Consider the following 26,183-nt stretch of genomic DNA (forward strand, 5'->3'; position numbering starts at 1 on the left):
TACACACTTCCAACCATCCAACCCATCATACCTATAATTTCAATTTTACATTTCAACATTTTCCCTGACATCTACCTTCCAATGAGATCCTCCCCTTTCTGGCCAGGGGCTCCGGTTCCAGCTGTGCCTCACACAGCTCAGTTGTTGCAATGCAACAATCTCCTTTAAAGTACAACAACAGAATGGTAGGTAAATTTCCGAAGGAGCAAAACAGAGTCACAAACCAAACAGAGGCCAGCATACATCAGGGCTTTGGGGCTCCAGGACGTTTTGGGGGCTAGAGGTTACAGGGAGGAAGAGGAGGGAATCAGAGCAGGAAGGTGTGGCTATAAGTGAAAGATAAGCAACATTTGGAATCTGACTGAAAAATTAGGTTTATTTCTGCAAAATGCTGGAGAAACATAGTTGTTCAGGCAGCATCTATGGAGAGGAATAAACAGTCAATGTTTTGAGCCTAAACCCTTCACCATGACTAGACTGTTTAGATGTCATCTGACATACGAGCTCCTGTACCATTTTGTGTACGTTGGTCTATATTCCCAGTATCAGCAGAATCTCTTTGAGTTTTATATCTGCTTTGTAAGTGGGTTGGACTTTGACATATGGAACGCCTGCTGATATTAAGTATATTGTTGTGGGAGCTTGCTTCGTTAAAGTAGCTGCTGAGTTTTCTACATAAAAATATTGACTGTTTTTGAGGCATGCCGCGGAACCAGCAATTGCAGACACATTTAATGGTATCTTGCTGACCCAGTGGTTTCCGCGTTTCAGAATTCGCTGCCGGTGAGGTGACCCTGCGATCAAATGCGCAAGCGCCAGCGTCACTGACACCCCAAAAATCTCGCATGCGCTCAGTAGACAAAAGGCTCTGGAGGATCGGCTGCAGGTAGGAGTGGGGATTCAGGCAGGGTTTTCATCAGCTTCGGTGTCTGCGACTGAGGAACAATTATTGTGAGCTCTGGACGCAGCGTGGCCCCGCAACTCTAGACAGTACCCTGTCCTTTTCCCGTCTCTCTTCTCTCAGACCCACGATCCATAACCGGGCCCCGGGGAATTTTCTGCTGACGAACGAAGATGCTGACGCCATTTCAGCGGCGCATGCGCATCGCTGGGACCTTGACTTATAGACAGGTGTCTCGGTCGTGTTGTTTTCTGGGTATAGACGCAGCCATGGGTGACTCTTACAGTACATTTCGTGCCAGTCCGTAGGACGTATTCGAAAGTGTAAGTAGAGAGACTGGGAGTGGATGGGCCTCCCATACACTGCCGAATATTAACTATCTAGGAACACAGAACAAAAATATTGTTCCGAAATAAACTTGAAGGGTTTACCTTCCAGTCAATAAAAGTGTCAGTTAGTGCTGTATGAAAAAAAAAGAAAATCCTTCCATCAGCTTTAGTTCTTGAGAAAATCACTTCAGTTCTACCTCTTCTTGTTCTGGACCTTTCTGACTGTAAGAATATGTTTTCTACCATTCCCTCTGGGTACCCAATAATATCATAAAACCACAAGCAATAGGAGCAGACTTAGGCCATTCAGTCCATTGGGTTTGCTCCACCATTCCATCATTGCTGATCCCAGATCCCACTCAAGACTATACACCTGCCTTCTCACCATATCCTTTGATGCCCTGACGGATTAGGAAGCAATCAAATTCTGCCTTAAGTGTACTCATGGACTTGGTCTCCACCTCAGTCTGTGGCAGAGCATTCCACAGATTTACTACTCTTTTGCGAAATGTTTGTCCTTACCACTGTTCTAAAGAATTGCCCCTCAATTTTGAGGCTGTGCCATCTAGTTCTAGATACCCGCACCAAATGAAATAACCTCTCCACATCTAACCTATCTGGTCCTTTCAACATTCAGTAGGTTTCAATGAGATCCCCCCCCACCACCCCAGCATTCTTCTGAATTCCAGAGAGTACAGATCCAAAGCTGCCAAATGCTCCTCATATGTTAACCCTTTCTTTCCATGAATCATCCTCATGAACCACTGCTAAACTCTCTCCACTGACATAGTGGAGCATACATGAGGTTTAGGAAGCAAGGATCAGATGGGTCTATTGAGGAATATAGGGTAGCAAGAAAGGAGCTTAAAAAGGGGCTGAGAAGAGCAAGAAGAGGGAATGAGATGGCCTTGGTGAGTAGGGTAAAGGAAAACCATTCTTCAATTATGTGAAGAACAAAAGGATGACAGGAGTGAAGGTAGGACCGATTGGAGATAAAAGTGGGAAGATGTTCCTGGAAGCTGTGAAAGTGAGCGAGGTCCTTCTCTTTGGTATTCACCACTGAGAGGGAACATGATGATGGTGAGGACAATAGAAGTGAGGTTGATGTTCTGGAGCATGTTGATATTAAGGGAGAGGAGGTGTTGAAGTTGTTAAAATACATTAGGACGGATAAGTCCTCGGGGCCTGACGGAATATTCCCCAGGCTGCTCCATGAGGCAAGGGAAGAGATTGCTGAACCTCTGGCTAGGATCTTTATGTCCTCGTTGTCCACGGGAATGGTACCAGAGAATTGGAGGGAGGCGAATGTTGTCGCCTTGTTCAAAAAAGGTAGTAGGGATAGTCCAGGTAATTAGAGACCAGTAAGCCTTATGTCTGTGGTGGGAAAGCTGTTGGAAAAGATTCTTAGAGATAGGATCTGTGGGCATTTAGAGAACCATGGTCTGATCAGGGACAGTCGGCATGGCTTTGTGAAGGGCAGATCGTGCCTAACAAGCCTGATAGAGTTCTTTGAGGAGGTGACCAGGCATACAGATGAGGGTAGTGCAGTGGATGTAATCTACATGGATTTTAGTAAGGCATTTGACAAGGTTCCACACAGTAGGTTTATTCAGAAAGTCAGAAGGCATGGGATGCAGGGAGGTTTGGCCAGGTGGATTCAGGATTGGCTTGCCTGCAGAAAGCAGAGGGTCATGGTGGAGGGAATACATTCAGGTTGGGGGGTTGTGACTAGTGGTGTCCCACAAGGTTCTGTTCTAGGACCTTTGCTTTTTGTGATTTTTATTAACGACCTGGATGAGGGGGTAGAAGGGTGGGTTGGCAAGTTTGCAGACGACACAGGGTGGTGGTGGTGTAGATAGTGTAGAGGATTGTCGAAGATTGTAGAGAGACATTGATAGGATGCAGAACTGGGCTGAGAAGTGGCAGATGGAGTTCAACCTGGAGAAGTGTGAGGTGGTACACTTTGGAAGGACAAACTCCAAGGCAGAGTACAAAGTAAATGGCAGGATACTTGGTAGTGTGGAGGAGCAGAGGGATCTGGGGGTACGTGTCCACAGATCCCTGAAAGTTGCTTCACAGATAGATAGGGTAGTTAAGAAGGCTTATGGGGTGTTAGCTTTCATAGAAACATAGAAATTAGATGCAGGAGTAGGCCATTCAGCCCTTCGAACCTGCACCGCCATTCAGTATGATCATGGCTGATCATCCAACTCAGAACCCTGTACCTGCTTTCTCTCCATACCCCCGATCCCTTTCGCCACAAGGGCCATATCTAACCTCCTCTTAAATATAGCCAATGAACCGGCCTCAGCCGTTTCCTGTGGCAGAGAATTCCACAGATTCACCACTCTCTCTGTGTGAAGAAGTTTTTCCTCATCTCGGTCCTGAAAGGCTTCCCCTTTATCCTTAAACTGTGACCCTTCGTTCTGGACTTCCCCAACATCGGAAACAATCTTCCTGCATCTAGCCTGTCCAATCCCTTTAGAATTTTATATGTTTCAATAAGATTCCCCCCTCAATCTTCTAAATTCCAGTGAGTATAAGCCTAGTTGATCCAGTCTTTCTTCATATGAAAGTCCTGCCATCCCAGGAATCAATCTGGTGAACCTTCTCTGTACTCCCTCTATGGCAAGAATGTCTTTCCTCAGATTAGGGGACCAAAACTGCACACAATATTCTAGGTGCGGTCTCACCAAGGCCTTGTACAATTGCAGTAGAACCTCCCTGCTCCTGTACTCAAATCCTTTTGCTATGAATGCCAACATACCATTTGCCTTTTTCACCACCTGCTGTACCTACATGTCCACCTTCAATGACTGGTGTACAATGACACCCAGGTCCCATTGCATCACCCCTTTTCCTAATCGGCCACTGTTCAGATAATAATCTGTTTTCCTGTTCTTGCAACCAAAGTGGATAACCTCACATTTATTCACATTAAATTGCATCTGCCATGAATTTACCCACTCACCTAACCTATCCAAGTCACCCTGCATCCTCTTAGCATCCTCCTCACAGCTAACACCGCCGCCCAGCTTGGTGTCATCCACAAACTTGGAGATGCTGCATTTAATTCCCTCGTCTAAATCATTAATATATATTGTAAACAACTGGGGTCCCAGCACTGAGCCTTGCGGTACCCCACTAGTCACTGCCTGCCATTCTGAAAAGGTCCCGTTTACTCCCACTCTTTGCTTCCTGTCTGCCAACCAATTCTCTATCCACATCAATACCATACCCCCAATACCGTGTGCTTTAAGTTTGCACACTAATCTCCTGTGTGGGACCTTGTCAAAAGCCTTTTGAAAATCTAAATATACCACATCCACTGGCTCTCCCCTATCCACTCTACTAATTACATCTTCAAAAAATTCTATAAGATTCATCAGACATGATTTTCTTTTCACAAATCCATGCTGACTTTGTCCGATGATTTCACCTCTTTCCAAATGTGCTGTTATCGCATCTTTGATAACCAACTCTAGCATTTTCCCCACCACTGATGTCAGACTAACCGGACTATAATTCCCCGGTTTCTCTCTCCCTCCTTTTTTAAAAAGTGGGGTTACATTAGCCACCCTCCAATCCTCAGGAACTAATCCAGAATCTAAGGAGTTTTGAAAAATTATCACTAATGCATCCTCTATTTCTTGAGCTACTTCCTTAAGCACTCTGCGATGCAGACCATCTGGCCCTGGGGATTTATCTGCCTTTAATCCCTTAAATCCCACTTCCCTACTAACATGTATTTCCCTCAGTTCCTCCATCTCACTAGACCCTCGGTCCCTTACTATTTCCGGAAGATTATTTATGTCCTCCTTAGTGAAGACAGAACCAACGTAGTTATTCAGTTGGTCTGCCATGTCTTTGTTCCCTATGATCAATTCACCTGTTTCTGACTGTAAAGAACCTACATTTGTCTTGACCAATCTTTTTCTTTTCACATATCTATAAAAGCTTTTACAGTCAGTTTTTATGTTCCTTGCCAGCTTTCTCTCATAATCTTTTTTCCTTTTCCTGATTAAGCCCTTTGTCCTCCCCTGGTGATCTCTGAATTTCTCCCAGTCCTCAGGTATGCTGCTTTTTTTTGCTAATTTATATGTTTCTTCTTTGGACTTGATACTATCCCTAATTTCCCTTGTCAGCCACGGGTGCACTACCTTCCCTGGTTTATTCTTTTACCAAACTGGGATGAACAATTGTTGTAGTTCATCCATGTGATCTTTAAATGCTTGCCATTGCATATCCACCGTCAACCCTTTAAGTAGCATTTGCCAGTCTATCTCAGCTAATTCATGTCTCATACCTTCAAAGTTACCCTTCTTTAAGTTCAGAACCTTTGTTTCTGAATTAACTATGTCACTCTCCATCTTAATGAAGAATTCCATCATATTATGATCACTCTTACCCAAGGGGCCTCACATGACAAGATTGCTAACTAACCCCTCCTCATTGCTCAATACCCAATCTAGAATGGCCTGCTCTCTAGTTGGTTCCTCAACATGTTGGTTCAGAAAACCATCCTGCATACATTCCAAGAAATCCTCTTCCTCAGCACCCTTACCAATTTGGTTCACCCAATCTATATGTAGATTGAAGTCACCATTATAAATACTGCTCCTTTATTGCATGCATTTCTAATTTCCTGTTTAATGCCATCCCCAACCTCACTAGTACTGTTAGGTGGCCTGTACACAACTCCCACCAGCGTTTTCTGCCCCTTAGTGTTATGCAGCTCTACCCAAATTGATTCCACATCCTCCAGGCTAATGTCCTTCCTTTCTATTGCGTTAATCTCCTCTCTAACCAGCAACGCTAACCCACCTCCTTTTCTTTCCTGTCTATCCCTCCTGAATATTGAATATCCCTGGATGTTGAGCTCCCATCCTTGGTCACCCTGGAGCCATGTCTCTGTGATCCCAACTATATCATAATTCATTAATAACTATCTGCACATTCAATTCATCCACCTTGTTATGAATACTCCTTGCATTGACACACAAAGCCTTCAGGCTTGTTTTTACAACACTCTTAGCCCTTATACAATTATGTTGAAAAGTGGCCCTTTTTGCTTTTTGCTCTGGATTTGCCTGCCTGTCACTTTTACTTTTCACCTTACTACTTTTTGCTTCTACCCTCATTTTACCCCCCTCTGTCTCTCTGCACTTGTTCCCATCCCCCTGCCACATTAGTTTAAAGCCTCCTGAACAGCAGTAGCAAACACTCCCCCTAGGACATTGGTTCCAGTCCAGCCCAGGTGCAGACCGTCCTGTTTATACCAGTCCCACCTCCCCCAGAACTGGTTCCAATGCTCCAGAAATTTGAATCCCTCCCCCTTGCACCATTTTTCAAGCCATGTATTCATCTGAAATATCCTCCTATTTCTACTCTGATTAGCACGTGGCACTGGTAGTAATCCAGAGATTATTACCTTTGTGGTCCTACTTTTTAGTTTGTCTCCTAACTCCCTAAATTCAACTTGTAGTACCTCATCCCGTTTTTTACCTATATCGTTGGTACCTATGTGCACCACGACCACTGGCTGTTCGCCCTCCCATTCCAGAATGTCCTGCAGCCGCTCAGAGACATCCTTGACCCTTGCACCAGGGAGGCAACATACCATCCTGGAGTCTCGTTTGCGGCTGCAGAAACGCCTATCTATTCCCCTTACAATCAAATCTCCTATCACTATAGCTCTCCCATTCTTTTTCCTTCCCTTCTATGCCACAGAGCCACCCATGGTGCCATGAACTCGGCTGCTGCTGCCTTCCCCTGATGAGACATCTCACCCAACAGTATCCAAAACAGTATATCTGTTTAGGAGGGAGATGACCTCAGGGGACTTCTGCACTATCTGCCTACTGCTATGCTGTCTAGTGGCCACCTCTTCCCTGAGTAGCCTTTACCCGCAGTGTGGCCAACTCTCTGAACGTGCTATTCACGACTTTCTCAGCATCGCAGATGCTCCAGTATGAATCCAATCGCAGCTCCAGACGCTCAATGCGGTCTGCCAGAAGCTGCAGCTGGACACACTTCCTACACACATAGGCGTCAGGGACACTGGAAGTATCCCTGATTTCCCACATGCTGCAGGATGAACAAACCACGGGGCCGATCTCAGCTGCCATGACTTACCAAATACTTGCCTCAACTTTTGAAACTTTCTCCTTTTAAAGGAACTTACCCGGCCTAACCTCACTTGGAGTGAAGCTCGTCCTCAGCCTCTGCTCACCGAAGCTTCTGGAGACAAAGCCTTCCTACTCTGTTCCCCTCTACTCCAACGCCCGCTCCATCTAACTGTTCTCTTTAAATACTCCCGCTGCCTCACGGTCTGACTTACACGCGCTTGCGCAGTCGTGCCCCCATTAAACTGCTGAGGAAAAAAAAAGTCGAGGGATAGGGTTTAAGAGACACGATGTAATGATGCAGCTCTATAAAACTCTAGTTAGGCCACTCTTGGAGTCCTGTGTCCAGTTCTGGTCGCCTCACTATAAGAAGGATGTGGAAGCATTGGAAAGGGTACAGAGGAGATTTACCAGGATGCTGCCTGGTTTAGAGAATATGGATTATGATCAGAGATTAAGGGAGCTAGGGCTTTACTCTTTGGAGAGAAAAAGAATGAGAGGAGATATGATAGAGGTGTACAAGATATTAAGAGGAATAGACAGAGTGGACAGCCGGCACCTCTTTCCCAGGGCACCACTGCTCAGTACAAGAGGACATGGCTTTAAGGTAAGGGGATGGAAGTTCAAGGGGGATATTAGAGGAAGGTTTTTCATTCAGAGAGTGGTTGGTGTGTGGAATGCACTGCCTGAGTCGGTGGAGGCAGATACACTAGTGAATTTTAAGAGACTAAGGTGAGGAGTTATATGGGAGACAGGGTTTGAGGGTTGGCACAACATTGTGGGCCGAAGGGCCTGTAATGTGCTGTACTATTCTATGTTCTATATCTCATGCTATCCTGAGATATGGGGCCCAAAAATGTTGACAATACTCCCAAGTGTGGCCAGACCAGTGTCTTAGAAAGGCTCAGCATTATCTCCTTGCTTTTATATTCTATTTCCCTTGAAATAAATGCAAACATTGCATTTGCCTTCTTTACCACAGACTCGGTGTGTAAATTAACCTTCAGGGAGCCTTGCATGAGCACTCCCAAGTCCCTCTGCACCTCTGATGTTTGAACCTTCTCCCCATTTAGATAATAGTCCGCACTATTGTTCCTTTTACCAAAATGCATTATCAGATATTTCCCAACACGATTCTATCTGACAATTTTTTGCGTAGTCTTCCACCTTATCAAACGACTTCTGAAAATCCAAGTAATTGTGATCTACAACCTCTCCTTTGCTTATTTCCTCAAAGAACCCTAACAGATTTGTCAGGCAAAATTTCCCTTTACAGAAACCATGCTGACTTCGACTTATTTGTATCATTGACTTATTTTCTTCAAGTACCTCGAAACCTCATCCTTAATAATAGACTCCAACATTTTCTCGACCACTGAGGTTAGGCTAACTAACCTATAATTTCCTTTTTTTTGCCTTCCTCCTTCTTAAAGACATTTGCAATCTTCCAGTCCTTACTTGGATTTTCAGGCCTTTGACAAGGTGCTGCATATGAGGCTGCTTAGCAAGATAAGAGCCCATAGAATTGCAGGGAAGTTACTAGCATGGGTGGAATATTGGCTGATCGGCAGAAAACAGAGTGGGAATAAAGGGATCCTATTCTGGCTGCCAGTTACCAGTGGAGTTCCACAGGGTTCATTGTGGGACTGCTGCTTTTTACGATGTATGTCAGTGATTTAGACTATGGGATTAATGGATTTGTGGATAAATTTGCCAATGATACAAAGGTAGGTGGGGGAGTGGGTAGTGTTGAGGAGACAGAGAGCCTGCACAGAGACTTGGTTAGTTTAAGGGAATGGGCAAAGAACTGGCAAATGAAATGAAATAAACAGGCAGACTATTATTTAGATGGGGAGACGGTTTAAAATGCAGAGATGCAAAGGGACTTGGGAGTCCTTGTGCAGGATACCCTGAAGGTAAACCTCCAGGTTGAGTCAGTGATGAAGAAGGAGAATGCAATGTTAGCATTCATTTCTAGAGGTATAGGAAATAAGAGCAGGAATGTGATGTTGAGGCTCTATGAGGCACTCGTGTGACCACACTTGGAGTATTGTGTGAAGTTTTGGGCTCCTTATTTTGGAAAGGATATACTGACGTTAGAGAGGGTTCAGAGAAGATTCACAAGAATGGTTCCAGGAGTGAAAGGGTTACTGTATGAGGAACATCTGGCAGCTCTTGGGGTTGCCTGGAGTTCAGAAGAATGAGGAGAGATTTCATAGAAACATTCCGACTGTTAAAGGCCTGAACAGATTAGATATGGCAAAGTTACTTCCCATGGTAGGGGAGTCCAGGACAGGAGGGCATGACTTCAGGATTGAAGGACGTCCATTTAGAACAGAGATGTGGAGAAGTTATTTTAGTCAAAAGGTGGTAAATCTGGAATTTGTTGCCATGAGTGCCTGTGGAGCCAAGTCATTGGGTGTATTTAAGGCAGAGATAGATAGATTCTTGATTAGCCTGGGCATCAAAGGGCATGGAAGAAGGCAAGGGAGTGGGATGGCTGGAAGAATTTGCTCAGCCCATGATGAATGGGCTGAATGGCCTACTTCTGCTCCTATATCTTATGGTCCTCTGGGACCATGTCAGAGTCAACTGATTCTTGAAAGATCATGACCAATGCATCCGTTATCTCTTCAGCAACCTCTCTCAGTACTCTGGGATGTCGTCCATCTGGCCCAGGTGACTTGTCTACCTTCAGACTTTTGAGTTTGCCTAGCACTTTTTCCTTTGTAGTATCAATGGCACTCACTCCTGCTCCCTGGTACACACAGACCCCTGCATCTGTTTTCACTGTAGAAGACACTAGTAGTATGCCAAAGTACTGATTAAGTTCATCTGCCATTTCTTTGTCTCCCGTCCCCCTTTACTACCATACCAGCATCATTTTCCAGTGGTTCAATATCAACCCTCACCTCCCTTTTACTCTTTATATAACTGAAAATACTTCTGGTATCTTGTTTTATATTATTTGCTCGTCTACCCTTGTATTTCATTTTTTCCCTTCTTATAGTCTTCTTAGTTGGCTTCTGTTAGATTTTAAAAACTTTCCAATCATCCAGATTCCCACTCATTTTTACTATCTTATATGCCCTTTTATGCAGTCCTTAACTTCCCTTTGTTAGCCACAGTTGCCTACCCCTGCCATTTGAGAATAACTTCTTCTGTGGGACATATCTATCCTGCACCTTGTGAACAATTCCCAGAAACTTCAGCCATCTCTGTTCTGCAGTCATCCCTGCCATTATCCTCCTCCAATCCACCTGGGCAAGTTCCTCTTTCATGCCTCTGTAATTCCCCTTATTCCGTTGTGTTACTGATACATGCTTCTCCCTCTCAAAACTGCAGTATGAATTCAATCATATTACAATCACTGTCTCCTAAGGGTGGTCTGTATTAAGATCTGTGTTATTACACAACACCCAATCTAATTTGGCCTTTCCCTGAGTAGGCTCAAGCACAAGCTGTTCTAAAAAGCCATCTAGTAGGCATTTTAAAAATTCTCTCTTGTAATTTGACAACAACTTGATTTTCCCAATCAACTTGCTTATTGAAGTACCCCCATTACAATTGTGTCATTACCCTTATTACATGCCTTTTCCAGCTCCCTTTGAAATCTCAACTCCACACCTGGGTTGCCATTTGGAAGCCTGTATATGATTCCTATATATTTTTTTACCCTTGCAATTTCTTAACTCCACCCTCAAAGATTCAACATTCTTTAACCCTATATCACCTCTTTCTAAAGATTTAATTCCATCACTTACCAACAGAGCCACACCACCGCCTTTGCCTTCTTGCCTGTCCTTTCGATACAAAGAATATCCTTTGGTGTTAAGCTTCCAACTGTGGCCTTCTTTCAGCCACAGCTTAGTGATACAGCGTCATACCGATCAATCTGTAATTGCACCACAAGTTCATCCACCTTATTCCGAATGCTATGCACATTTAAATACAGTACCTTCAGTCTTGCATCCTTCGCCTTTTTGGATTTTGTCTCTGTAATACTATTTAGCTCTTTGCTTTGTCTGCATTTGTACCCAATCATTGGCTTGTCCTTCCTTACATTCATGTTACACCCATAATCTACTTGTAAACCTGCTGGCTCATCCTCAACTCTATCATCCTGTTTCCCATCCCCCTATCATTTTAGGTTAAATGACTCCCAACAGCACTATTAAAACTGCCTGCATGAATGTTGGTCCCCCACAGATTCAAATGCAACCCAACCCTTTTGTACAGGTCCCACCTGCCCCAGAAGAGGTCCCAATTATCGAGAAATCTGAATCCCTGCCCCCCGCTCCATTTCTTCAGCCACACATTTACTGCCATCTCATTTTATTCCTACCCTCATTGTCACTATGCGCAGATAGCGGGTGAAGGGGGGTGCGGGAGAGTCATGTCTCCAGGAGGAGCCATGTGGGAAAAAGTACAGTCGACATTTCGGATCGAAACCTCGAGTGCTTTTTTCCATAGATGCTGCCTAGCCTGCTGATTTCCTCCAGCATTTTGTGTGTTGCTCGGATTTCCAGCATCTGCAGATTTTCTCTTGTTTGTAATGTAATATCATATGTTCTTTGTAGCATTGTAGGACTTGACCAGAACTTGAAATATTACTAATGGAGACAAACTGAGCCAAGTCATAGATTGAAAACAGGCAAAAATGTCCCATTCTGATACCAACAGAAGAACAGTCAGAGAACTTGTTGCAAACACGAGGAAATCTGCAGATGCTGGAAATTCAAGCAACACAAAATGCTGGTGGAAGGGCGATGGGTCTCAGCCTGAAACGTCAACTGTACTTCCTATAGATGTTGCCTGGCCTGCTGCATTCCACCAGCATTTTGTGTGTGTTGCAGAAAACTTGGTGATTTCTCCCATGCCCATTTAGAAGATGAGGTATTTATTTATTGAGATTTGAGTCCTTTGAGCCACACTGCCCAGCAATCCCCTGATTTAATCCTTGCCTAACAACAGGGTAACTTAATATGATCAATTAACCTGCCAAACTACGTACCTACCTGTGGGAGGAAGCTGGAGCACCCAGAGTAAACCCATTTGGTCAAGGGGAGACATACAAGCTCTTACAGGCTGTGATGGGATTGAACCCAGGTTGCTGATTCTGTAAAGCGTTCTGCTAACTGCTATGCTACCACGACACCTAACTTCAGTTGTTCAGCTTGGGATGAAGCTCATTGTAACAGTGTGATGTCAGAGCTCATTGTAGAGACTAAAGTTATTTGAAATGTTGTTCTTTACCCATTGATGTCTTTTGTAAATCTTCTAACAGGGTAGAAACGGCAAAGAATTTGTCATTGGGAATCACAAACAACATTGCGTCAGTTTTGCTGTCTGTCCAGATATTCAGGGAATGACCAGATATTTCAATTGTAACATCAATATACCTGTTGTTGATCTTTGGAGATGAAGAATTATTTCATCCCAGTTGAAAACATGCTTTGTGTCTGAAATGAAGTTTTCTGTTTTAACTCAATGAAATCCACTTGGAACCGAGGTGCTGAGAACATACTAGCATCTGTTCACCAAAGATAATTCTTTAACTACATTGATTGTGCAAGGGATTCACTACATCTAATATCTGCCTTGATGAATTGCTAGAAAATTGATAGCAGGGAGATAACTTCTCAATGTGTGAAGAGATTCATTCACTCAGCAACCCATAGACACACCAGTGAGTTCACAGTGGTGAGAGGCCATTCACCTGTTCTGTGTGTGTGAAGGGATCTACTCAATCATTCAGCTCGAAGATAAGTCAGCACGTTCACAACATAGAGGGTTCACCTGTCTGTCTGCAGGAAGCAATTCATTCTGTCATCCAAGCTGAAGGTACATAAGAAAATTCACAGCAGTGTCAAGCTGTTCACCTGTTCTGTTTATGGTAAGAGATTCACTCAGTCAGCTGCTCCACTGACACTGGAGAGAGGACATACATCTGCTCTGACTGTGGGAAGAGATTCATTTAGTCATCTGACCTACTGGCACACCAGTCAGTTCACACTGGGGAGATGCCGTTCACCTGCTCAGATTGTGGGAAGGGATTTACTCAGTTATCCCACCTACTGACACACCAGTTAGTTCACACTGGGGAAAGGCCATTCACCTGCTTGGACTGTGGAAAGGGATTCACTCAGTCATCCAATCTACAGACACACAAGCGAGTTCACACTGGGGAGAGGCCATTCATCTGCTCAGACTGTGGCAAGGGATTTACTCGGTCATCTGACCTACTGGCACACCAGTTAGTTCACACTGGGGAGATGCCGTTCACCTGCTCAGATTGTGGGAAGGGATTTCCTCGGTCCTGTCAACTGAAGGTTCATCAGCGAGTTCACACTGGAGAGAGGCCGTTTACCTGCTCAGACTGTGGGAAGGGATTCACTCAGTCATCTCAACTGAAGGTACATCAGAGAATTCACACTGGGGAGAGGCCATTCATCTGCTCAGACTGTGGGAAGGGATTCACTCGGTCATTTCTATTGAAGGAGCATCAGCGAGTTCACACTGGGGAGAGGCCATTCATCTGCTCAGATTGTGGGAAGGGATTCACTCAGTCATCTCAACTTAAGGTACATCAGCGAGTTCACACTGGGGAGAAACCATTCATCTGCTCAGATTGTGGGAAAGGTTTTCCTGGGTCATCTCAACTGAAGGTTCATCAGCGATTTCACACGCGAGAGAGGCCTTTCATCTGTTCTGTGTGTGGGAATGGATTCACTCAGTCATCTCAACTGAAGGAACATCAACGAATTCACACTGGGGAGAGGCCATTCACCTGCTCAGACTGTGGGAAGGGATTCAGTCGATCATCTCAACTGAAGGAGCATCAACGAATTCATACTGGGGAGAGGCCATTCACCTGTTCTGTGTGTGGGAAGGGATTCACTCAGTCATCTCAACTGAAGGTACATCAGAGAATTCATACTGGAGAGAGACCGTTCACCTGCTCAGATTGTGGGAAGGAATTTTCTCGGTCATCTCAACTGACAGTACATCAGCGAGTTCACACTGGGGAGAAACCGTTCACCTGCTCTGAATGTGGGAAGGCATTCACTCAGTCATCCAGCCGACATATACACCAGCGAGTTCACACAGGAGTGAGGCCGTTCACCTGTTCTGTTTGTGGGAAGGGGTTCACTAAATCATCCCACCTACAGATACACCAGTCAGTTCACACTGGAGAGAGGCCATTCATCTGCTCTGAATGTGGGAAGGGATTCACTCAGTCATCCCACCTTGTGGCACACTATCGAGTTCATGCTGGGAAAAATTTTAAATAAGCTGCATGCTGAATATATAATAATCACAGTTGCTGAATCCAGAGGCAAGTTCAAGTTCAAGAGTGACTGTTGGTGACAAACTCTACAATTATTGCTGCTGCTCATCACACCTTTTTCTGCACCCTGGTCGCTCTGCAGTGAAGGAGTTTCTTTAGCTGATGTTCACCTTTAATTGAACTATAGTTTAACATTCCGGATCTGACTACTCTAAACTCTCTGTCAGGTATTTAGTGAACCCACAATACATCCAGTGTTCAGCAGGGAGTCAACTCATCCCAGCTGGTCCCTGCCTTTGACAGTCCTTTTATATCCATACCTGTTGTTCACCTCACTCTCCCTATGGTTATGGGTTTGAAACAGTCGCCACTCTGAAGATGAAGAGGTTTCCTTTGAATTTTCTGCATGACTTTCTGCAAATTGAAAGAGAAAATGAGCTGACTGCAGTTATGTCTCACACTCTTCATCCCTCAAATCTCTGGGCTGAGGAAGAATGACATTAGTGGTTAACCTCCTTATTCCCTGCTCATTTCAATGTTATGGGTCATTTTTACTGCTTTTAAAGGGTTTTTTAGAATTCACCATTGTCCCTTAAAGTATAAAAACAAAGTGGAGCAGGGTCAGAAACCTGTGATGCGTCAGCACAGGGCAGGGTTTGGGTCTCTGCACAGTTGTAGGGGTAAGAAGATATTGTTGGCCAGAAAGAACTACAATTAGTGAACAAGAATGGAAGTGGCCATTTTGTGAGACTGTCCTTCCTGTTGCGATTATGTGAACTATTTGATGAATTGATTCTTGCTCTGGGAGCAATTGAACATGGACACAAGGAGTTTCTGCTAATGATTTGCAAAACCTGAAACCATTCTCAGATAAGCTGTTTATTGTGTAAAATGGCAGATTTGTAGAAGATTTTGTCATTTGAGCCCAGAATCTGGGTGACCTGGTTTGAATCAGTCAGAGTTGAATAGAACAAAATACGACAGACACCAAAGGCATGAAGTTGAAGGTGAAGGCCACAGAAGAATACTGCTTGAAGCCCTGGGCTACATTCATTGGGAATCTGACACAGGTCTGCCTGATTACCTTGAGCCAATGAAATTGAAACATCATAGATTGGCCTGACAAGGAAAAGTATAAAAATAGATGATTTTGGGGGTTCAAGCAGCAATAACTCTCTGAAGACCGACCATCGTGAACGTGGAGGAACCCACGTTGGACAGGTGGAGATCACATCAGGACCATGAGGAATGTCTGGCCAGCATAGGTGCTTTTTTCCCGGGTATTATCTTTTTTATTCTTTGATTGTTCACAAAGATTCAAGGAAACCTAGCAGGTGTGCACACAATTGGGCAGTATGTGAATTCACATGCTTGTTAGTTGAGACAATAAAGGTACAGTAAGTACAGATTCTCTCTGTGCCTAACTGATCATCATTACTAAGGGGTAATCTTTGCAACAGAATTGGCAACCCTGGTTCCATATGGGTGAAGTTTAGAGAGATCTGGGGCTGGGTAGTTAGTTACTGCTGGTACAGCATGAAAAATTAAGGGAATTCTGCAAGTCCGAAGGACTTGGATTGTTTTGATTTGAGGGGGTTCCTCCAGAAATATGTATTGGGGAAGCGGCCACAATATAAAGAATTTTGCTGGTCACGCTGGCAGCAAAAGAAATACTGCTGGGGAAGCTGTCAGGAAATTTAAACCATTCCACCAGCCAGCAGTAGCTGGCAGTTTAATTGAGGATTAATGTTGGCAGGAAGCTAAACTAGAGTAAAACTAATTAGAAGAGGAAATTAAGAGGCTTTGCAGGGAGGTAGTATACCTTAAGGTTACTGATATACAGCGAAGTATGAATTTGATACATATGAACCAGTTTCAGCTAAAATGTATGAAACTGGTTAAAGAAAGGAGGTAATTAAAAGAAGAAGCCCAAGTGGCTAAAAATGATGTACAAGGGGTTGATGAAACAGTGCAGTGATTTAAAGATGGCTGTGAGTGTGATGCAGAAATCAGTACATGAAAAGTAATACTGGAGATCAAACAGAGTGCTTAAAGCAGATACAAAAGCTGCAGGGCCAATTTGCTGCACAGAGGGGAATAATATGTGCTTTTGGATCTGAAAGAGGTGAGGAGAGTGAAAATGGAGATATAGATTAGAGCAATTTAGCAGCTGATGTAGCTAGATTTGATTATGATAATGAGCATTCCCCCCAACGTACAACCAAAAAGAGGCTACCCTACCCTCAGTGTGATTGCTCCCCTAATTACTATCAGAGAGGGAGGAAATGGGGCAGAAAATCAAAACCAAATATACCATACACTATGCCATTTGGGGTACAGCAACTAAGGGATATATATGCCCTGGAATGACCCTAGGGAGCTGTTCCAAGCAATTAGTTACAAGAGAGCAATACGCAGTCTAGATGGTGCTACAGAAGAGAGATTGGTTACAATGTGCTTGCATCCAAACATACACCCAACTTTGCCAGAAGCACAGTAACATGCTGGGGGAACGAATGAGGAGTTAAGGATGGCCACACTGACTGTTATGGGTAACAACAGCAGAGACCCAATAGATGAGTTATGTAGATGTTACCAGAAGAAAGGAGAACGCTCCACTGCATCTGTAGATGGTGTTCCAAGGGGTGTAAGGTTTAACATTAGATTGGGATCATTTTGAACTAGAACTCACAAATAAATGGTTAAAACATTGGTTGTCTCATAACACAGAGAAATCTAGAAAGATGTTGGAACTGCTGATACCAGAAACCCTACACATACTGAAAAATGGGCACTTAGGAAAATTATTAGACAATGGGAGAAGGAAGTGCAGGAGTTAGATTTTAACTTTAGGAATACTTCAGCTAAAGCGTTTCCCCTTTAAGAAGATTGAGGGGACATTGTGTGGAGAAATGCAGGTCAGGATAGACTGCAGAGAGATTGCAGAAGTAGCACAGAGCTGGAGTGCACCTTCATCCAATCACGAAAACTGTTGTGGGGGGCAAACATCCCAGTTCAATGCTTAAATCTGCTGTTTCAGCTGTGGTAATGTGGGTTCATTATACCCAGAACAGTACAGCAAACAGTTCATTTAATGTGAATCTTAACAGACATCAGGGATTAGGGTTACAGAAAGGTCAGAATATGTTGGAATTTTGATTAATCTGGGGATGCCATGCTTTAACCTTGTTAGTTGAATGTATACTTTGCATGATGAATAACTTACAGTATTTATTTGTTTTAAAGTCTTAAAGTAACACATTTCTTCAGTTGTGTTTGTTTGTAACCATGTTTTGGAGCAAGGGATTTTCTGAAATGGTGTGTTTCAAATGTGAAGTGTGGCCACATGTGACATGACTTCACGAGAGAGAGAATGAATGTGTGTGCGAGTGTGTGCAAAAGCTGTTACATATTTGGCCGATCAATATTGGGAGGAAGTTTGAATGAATCCTCTGCTTCAGAGGATAAGGTGCATTAGGGTTAGGGTTTAGTTGAAATATTTTGCTATTCAGAAATGAATTTAAAGGAGCTCTTTTAAGCGGTTGTATGAATGCCTCGTGGGATTCCACACAGCGGTTTTCTTTCCTTTGTTCTTTGAAAAATGTCTTAAAGGTTTTCATGGTGGGCATTAACTGTTAATTCTAAGTTTTGCAGTTGAAGGAAGAAGAGTACTAGCATGGATTTTTCTTTGGAATAATGAGTTTTTGGTTTGTGTTTCTTTATTCCTTTTCCATGGAATTGGGTTTAGAGGCCGGCTTTCACGTTAGCCACGTGGAATCCAGGTTATGGTGATGGAAATCTGTGCAACTTTATTCCGGATATGAGAGGCCCACATTTTAGAGGGAAATGAGCATTTGGGGAAATTCCTTATTGCTGGACAGTTTGAAATTAACATTTGGAAGATTGGAAGTGGGAATTTGAAATTAATATTTGGAAGATTGGAATGTATGGGGAGCAATCCTAAAAGTTGTTTTTACTAATATAAAAGATGTTTCCCAAGACTTTAGACATGTAGACTTTGAGTTTGAAATTTTGAAAAATATTTTAAAATTTTGAGCAATCATAGTGTTTATCATGTAAATTACAAATGAAAGTTTAATTTAAATATTGGGCTGGTGAAAAAAGCAGTTATGCATTAATTCCCTCACCATTTTAAAGCTCATATCTTATTCAGCTGCTGCTGAATGGTCAGTCAGCCCTGACATTGCAGTGTTAAGATATAGTTATAAAGGGTATTAAAGTTTCAACCTTGAACTGCATGGATGTCAGGATATGATAGCAAATAATCCTGAGTATTTGTATCAAAACAAAAAGGGGAAAAGTGGAAGAAGATCAGATAAAGCAATAACCAATAACAAAGACACAAAGGAAAAGCTTTATCTTTTGTAGATTGTTTCTCACCTGTACAGGATAGTGAGAGGAAGACCAACTGTGGGAAATATGTGAGGGTAAAAGAAAACAAAGTCATAAAAAATTAAAGCTCACTCAAAAGTTATCCCAAGGGGGAATAATAAGGCTAATAAGTTTGCAAAACAAGGTATTGCAAACAGGGCAGTTGCAGATTGGCCAAATTGAGAGGCAAAAAGAGCAACATATTAAGATTATGGCTTTAAGATGAGAAAAAATAAAAACATGTACAATAACTTCTAGAAGAGGCAGGAATGTACAAAGAGCATACGGGAGTGCTTACTAAAAGTGTGAAATTTCTGGGTCTGGAGGGGGAATGAAACCAAATGACCCACTGATGCCATAAACTATGGGATTATCAGGGTGCTGAAAGTGCTCTGGAAAGAATAAAAGTGTAAACTCTTAAACACAAGATGAAGGGGAAAACGTATTTTGTTGTAATGGAATTAATAATGATTGGGGCTATGGTTGGTCTTGCTCCAGGATCATTACAGCAGACAAATGTGTCAACAGTGATGTTGCTACTTGGAAAATATTCAGTGATCAAAGACAACTTTTCACAGTGGATTTGGGTAATGCAAAGCTAATGAGGGAGTAATGGTGATTTAAATTTGTATTGTGCTGGTCTGACATGCATGGATGAAGTCTTAGGTACCCCAAAGGGTATGGATGTATAGTTTTTATACAAAATTCTCCAGGTGACATTATCAAGTATCCTAGAGGGAATGATCATGAGTCATCTTTTGGGTCCAATTATTGAACAGCCATCAGGTAATAATGGCTGCAGTATGATTACAGTTCCGTGGGATATGTCTGGGGCATTGATTCACGCAAGAAATATCTACTGAGGTGGTTAGAACCAAGTACTTTCCATAGGATGCTTCATTCATTAACTGTGCAGCGGAAGACATTGTGCATGGAGGTTGGTAGAGTAAAAAGGGTTCACAGTGTGGACAAATATGAGAAGGCTTCAATATCCTTAAGTAACCCACCAACACATGCTATTGTTATGAATGGTACTGGGAAAGGGATGGATTCATCAAGATGCCTTAAGAGAGAAGACTACTGAGCTTGCCCAGAAGAAATAACGACAGAAATTTACAAACTTATGAAAGTTGTTTGGTGTGGACTTTTTCTGTGAATAATCAGTCTGTCTTGCAATATACCTTAGTATAACAGACATATAGCAACAGCAGCCACTAGTTATACTAAGGGATGGAAACAGTGCTCTTTGAAACGTCACATATCGCAATTGGGGATATGACTTTAGAAGTGGTTATTGGAAGATGAACTTTCCCTCAGCCAGCACTAAACATGGTAATGAAGCAGAACTCACAATCCAGTGCACTGGTACGGATCAATACTTGTAGGACTGTCGTTACAGAGTTGCTACCAATTCCTTACTTGACTGCAGAATGGACGTGTTGTGGAGGAGGCAAAGGAGATAATCCATCAATGGACTAAACACAGTAAAGGAGTTTGGACACATGTTGGTAATTCAAATGAAGTATTGTGTGATTCAAACTTTTAGATTAAGTTTTGGAACTGGGAATCCATTGTTCAAATATATCTGTGGGTGAGAAGAGTAATGCATGCTACTGTAATAGTACTTTTATGTACATTAATTGTTAATGCTTAATGTATATCAACTTAGAAGTTAGAAGGCTGAAATTACACAAAAAATAGACAATAATGGTCTTATAAAACAGAAGAAACAATCTCTGGTATAAAATGTGTGTAAAAATTCATTAAGTAAATGTTACTTTTGCATTTATATATTGTGAGTGTTGCACACCTGCAGGTAGTCCATATGAGCCAACAGAATTCAAGGATGATGATGATCCTAAAATAATTATCTTTGGATCAAGAGGAGGAAGATGTTGGACAGAGAGAACTACAGTCAGTGAACAGGAATGGAGGTGGTCATTTTGTGAAACTGATCTTGCAACTGCCATTTGTGAATTGTTTGATGAACTGATTCATGCCCTGGGATAACTTAACCAGAACAAATGAACATGGACCCTAGGAATTTCTGCTAATGATCTGCTAAACCTAAGACCATTTTCAGATAAGACCATAAGGTATAGGAGCAGAAATAGGCCATCTGGCCCATTGATTCTAACTGAAATTTCATCATGACTGATCCATTTCTCTCTCAGACCCAATTTCCTGCCTCTCCCTGCATCTCTCCATGCCCTGACTATCATGACAACATAAGAAATGGGAGCAGGAGTAGACCATCCGTCCCATCAAGCCTGCCCCGCTATTCAACAAGATCTTGGCTGATCTGTCCGTAAACTCAGCTCCATCTACCTGCCTTTTCCCCATAACCCTTAATTACCCTCTTATATAAAAATCTATCTAATTGTATCTTGAATATGTTTAGTGAAGAAACCTCAATTACTTCCTTGGACAGAGAATTCCACAGATTCACCACTGTCTGGGAAAAACAGATTCTTCTCATCTCCGTCCTATATTTTCTCCCCTGAATCTTGAGGCAATATCCCCTAGTTCTAGTCTCACCTACCAATGGAAACAGCTTTCCTACTACTATCTTATCTATCCCTTAAAAAATTTTGTATGTTTCTTTAAGATCCCCTCTCATTCTTATGAATTCCAGAGAGTATAGTCCCAGGCAACTCAATCTCTCCTCATAGGGTTAACCCCTTCATCTCTGGAATCAACATGGTGAACCTCCTCTGCACTGCCTCCAAACCCAGTATACCCGTCCTCAAGCATGGAGACCAGAACTGCACACAGTACTCCAGGAGCGGCCTCACCAGTACCCTGAATAGTTGCAGCATGACCTCATTGCTCTTGAATTCAATCCCTCTAGCAATGAAAGCCAACATTCCGTTTGCCTTCTTAATAACCTGTTGTACCTGCAAGCCAACTTTTTGCGATTCTTGCACAAGCACTCCCAAGTTCCTCTGCACAACAGCATGTTGCAATCTTCCACCATTCAAATAATAATCTGTTCTTCTATTATTCCTTCCAAAGTGGATGATCTTGCATTTACCAACACTGTATTCCATCTGCCAGACCTTGGCCCAGTCAGTTAACCTATCTATATCCCTATGCAGACTCTCCACATTCTCTGTACAATTTGCTTTTCCACTCAGTTTAATGTCATCATCAAATTTTGCTGCACTACAGTCAGTCCCCTCTTCCAAATCATTAATGTAAATGGCAAACAGCTGCGGGCTCAGCACTGACCCCTGCAGCATCTCACTCATCACTGACTGCCAACTGGAGAAACACCCAATTATACCAACTCTCTGCCTTCTATTAGTTAACCAATCCACTATCCATGCCAATACACTTCCTCCAACTCCATGCATCTGTATCTTATTTGTAAGTCTTGTGTGGCAGCTTATCAAACACCACATGGAAATCCAAGTATGTGACATCCACCTGTTCCCCTCTATCCACTGCACTCAAGAATTTATCAACCTCTGCCTCAAATATAAACAAATATTTGGCCTCCACAGCTGTCTGCGACAATGAATTCCACACTTACACCACACTCTGACTAAAGAAATTCTGCCTCATCTCCATTCTAAAAGTACATCCCTCTATTCTGGGGCTGTGTCCTCTGGTCTTAGACTTCCCCACCATAGGAAACATATTCTCCACATCCACTCTATTGAGGCCTTTTAACATTAGATAGGTCTAAATGAGATTTGCCTCATTCTTCATAATTCCAGTGAATAGAGGCCCAAAGCCATCCACTCCTCATGTGATGAGCCTTTCAATCCTGGAATCATTTTTGTGAACTTTTTTGGACCCTCTCCAATGACCACACATCCTTTCTTGGCTAAGGGGCCCAAAACTGCTCACAATACTCCAAGTGAGGCCACACCAGTGCCTTATAAAGCCTCAACATTACATCCTTGCTTTTATATTCCAGTCCTCTTAAAATGAATTCTAATGTCGCATTTGCCTTCCTCAAATTGCAAATTAACCGACCCAACTTATAAGTTAACTATTAGAAAATTCAAGGACTTCCAAATCTCTTTGCACCTCCAATTTTTGAATTTTCTCACCATCTAGAAAATAGTCTTAAGCTTTTATTTCTTCTACAAAGTGCATGACTGTACGTTCCTTGACACTGTATTCCATCTGCCATTTCATTGCCCATTCTCCTAATTTGTCTGTGTCGTTATGTAGCCTCTCTACTTCCTCAACACTACCTGCCACTCCACTTTATATCCTCAAACTTGGCCACAAAGCCATCAATTTCATCAACCAAATCATTGACATATAACATAAAAAGAAGCAGTTCTAAAACAAACCCTGTGGAACACCACTAGTTACCACCAGCCAACCAGAAAATGCTCCTTTATTCCCATTCTTTGCCTCCTGCCAGTCAGCCACTGCTTTATCCATGCTAGTATCTTTCATGTAATACCACGGGCTCTTAACATGTTAAGCAGCCTCATGTGTGGCAACTTGTCAGATTCCTTCTGAAAATCCAAGTACTGTACACAACATCCATCAATTCTCTTTTGTCTATCTTGCTTGTTATTCCTTCAAAGAATTCCAACAGATTTGTCAGGCAAGATTTCCCCTTGCAGAAACCTTACTGACTACAGCTTATTTTATCATGTGCCCCAAGACCACATCCTTAACTATCGACTCCAGTATCTTCCAGTATAGGCTAACTGGCCTATAATTTCCTTTCTTCTGCTGCTCCCCCTTCTTGAAGAGAGAAGTGACATTTGCAATTTTCCGGTCCATTAAGGTTTCATTTACCTTCAATTCTCTAATCAATTCCAGTTCATTACACAATACCCAATCCAGAATAGCTGACCCTTTAGTGGGCTCAACCATAAGTTGTTCTAAAAAGCCATTTCTTAGGCATTCTAGAAATTCCCCCTCCTGGGATCCAGCACCAACCTGATTTTGCCTATCTACCTGCGTATTGAAATCCCCCATGATTGTCATAATGTTCCTTTTGACATGTATTTTCTAGCTACCATTAATTGTAGGCCATGTTTACTACTGTTCAGAGTTCTGTATATAACTCCCATAAGGGTCTTTTTACCATTGTAGTTTCTTAGATCTACCCACAATGATTTTACACCTTCTGATGTATGTCATCTCAAATCTAATGATTTGATTTCATTTTTTTACCAATATAGCCCATTCTGCCAGCCTGCCTTTCCTTCTCATACAATGTGTATCCTGAAAGATTGCAAATGTCACTCCACTCTTTAAGAAGGGAGGAAGGCAAAAGAAATTATGGGCCAGTTAGTCTGACCTTAGTGGTTAGGAAAGTGTTGGAATATATTATTAAGGATGAGGGTTTTGAGATATTTGGAAACTAATGATAAGTCAAAGTCAGCATGGTTTCTGCAAAGGAAACCTTGCCTGATAAATCTGTTAGAATTTTTGAGGAAGTAACAAGCAGGGTGGACAAAGTAGAGGCAACGGATGTCATTTACTTGGATTTTCAGAAGGCATTTGCTAAGGTGCCACACAAGAGGCTGCTTAACAAGATAAAATCCTATGGCACTACAGGAAATATACTGGCATGGATAGTGGAATGGCTGACAGGCAGGAGGCAACGAGTTGGGATAAAAGGGGCCTTTTCTGGTTGGTTGCTGGTGACTAGTAGTGTTCCTCAGGGGTCAGTATTGGGATTGCTGCTTTTCATGTTGTTTGTCAATGATTTAGACAATGGAATTGATGGCTTTGTGGCAAAGTTTGCAGATAGTTGGAGGGGTAGTTCGTGCTGAGGATGTAATGCAATTACTGCAGGACTTAGGCAAATTGGAAGAATGGGCAAGAAAGTAGCAGATGGAATTAGTGTTGGGAAATGTATGATAATGCCGAATTTGGAATATTGTGTACAGTTCTGGTCACCAAATTATAGGAAAGATGTCAACAAAATAGAGTACAGAGGAAATTTACTAGAATGTTACCTGGGTTTCAGCACCTAAGTTACAGAGAAAGGTTGAACAAGTTAGATCTTTATTCTTTGGAGCGTAGAAAGTCGAGGGGGGACTTGATAGAGGTATTTAAAATTATGACGGGGATAGATAGAATTGACGTGGATAGGCTTTTTCCATTGAGAGTAGGGGAGATTCAAACAAGAGGTCATGAGTTGAAACTTAGGGGGCAAACATTTAAGGGTAACATGAGGGGGAATTTCTTTACTCAGAAAGTGGTAGCTGTGTGGAATGAGCTTCCAGTAGAAGTGGTACAGGCAGGTTCAGTATTGTCATTTAAAGCAAAATTGGATAGGTATATGGACAGGAAAGGAATGGAGGGTTATGGGCTGAGTGTGGGTCAGTGGGATTAGGTGGGAGTAAGCGTTTGGCATGGTCTAGAAGGGCCATGATGGCCTGTTTCCGTGCTGTAATTGTTATATGGTTAATGCATTTTGGTAAAAGGAACAATAGTGTGGACTATTATCTAAATGGGGAGAAGGTTCAAACATCAGAACATAGAACTGTACAGCACATTACAGGTCCTTCGGCCCACAATGTTGTGCCGACCCTCAAACCCTGCCTCCCATATAACCCCCCCACCCCCCACCTTAAATTCCTCCATATACCTGTCTGGTAGTCTCTTAAACTTCTCTAGTGTATGTGCCTCCACCACTGACTCAGACAGTGCATTCCATGCACCAACCACTCTCTGAGTGAAAACCCTTCCTCTAATACCCCCTTGAACTTCCCTCCCCTTACTTTAAATCCATGTCCTCTTGTACTGAGCAGTGGTGCCCTGGGGAAGAGGCGCTGGCCGTCCACTCTCTGTCTATTCCTCTTAACATCTTGTACACATCTATCATGTCTCCTCTCATTCTCCTTCTCTCCAAAGAGTAAAGCCCTAACTCCCTTAATCTCTGATCATAATCCATATCCTCTAAACCAGGCAGCATCCTGGTAAATCTCCTCTGTACCCTTTCCAATGCTTCCATATCCTTCTTATAGTGAGGCGACCAGAACTGGACACAGGACTCCAAGAGTAGCCTAACTGGAGTTTTATAGAGCTGCATCATTACATCGCGTCTCTTAAACTCTATCCCTCAACTTACAAAAGCTATACCCCATAAGCTTTCTTAACTACCCTATCTACCTGTGAGGCAACTTTCAGGGATCTGTGGACATGTTCCCCCAGAT

General features: G+C 42.7%; 1 protein-coding gene across 2 annotated transcripts; it reads left to right on the forward strand.

Moving 5' to 3' along the window:
* The first annotated feature begins 849 nt into the window (after positions 1 to 849).
* Positions 850 to 25,602, forward strand: LOC132398746 (zinc finger protein 235-like). Of its 2 annotated transcripts, none has more exons than XM_059978615.1 (2): positions 850 to 886; positions 12,643 to 25,602. In XM_059978615.1, exon 2 carries the CDS (start codon positions 13,379 to 13,381, stop codon positions 14,648 to 14,650), a length of 1,272 nt encoding a protein of 423 aa, XP_059834598.1. In that variant the 5' UTR covers positions 850 to 886; positions 12,643 to 13,378; the 3' UTR covers positions 14,651 to 25,602. The 2 variants fall into 2 exon arrangements, with proteins under 2 accessions (XP_059834598.1, XP_059834599.1); XM_059978616.1 differs by lacking the exon at positions 850 to 886 and adding an exon at positions 901 to 1,224.
* Positions 25,603 to 26,183: the final 581 nt, after the last annotated feature.

Source organism: Hypanus sabinus, chromosome 8 (genome assembly GCF_030144855.1).
Source record: "Hypanus sabinus isolate sHypSab1 chromosome 8, sHypSab1.hap1, whole genome shotgun sequence".
Taxonomy (NCBI): domain Eukaryota; kingdom Metazoa; phylum Chordata; class Chondrichthyes; order Myliobatiformes; family Dasyatidae; genus Hypanus; species Hypanus sabinus.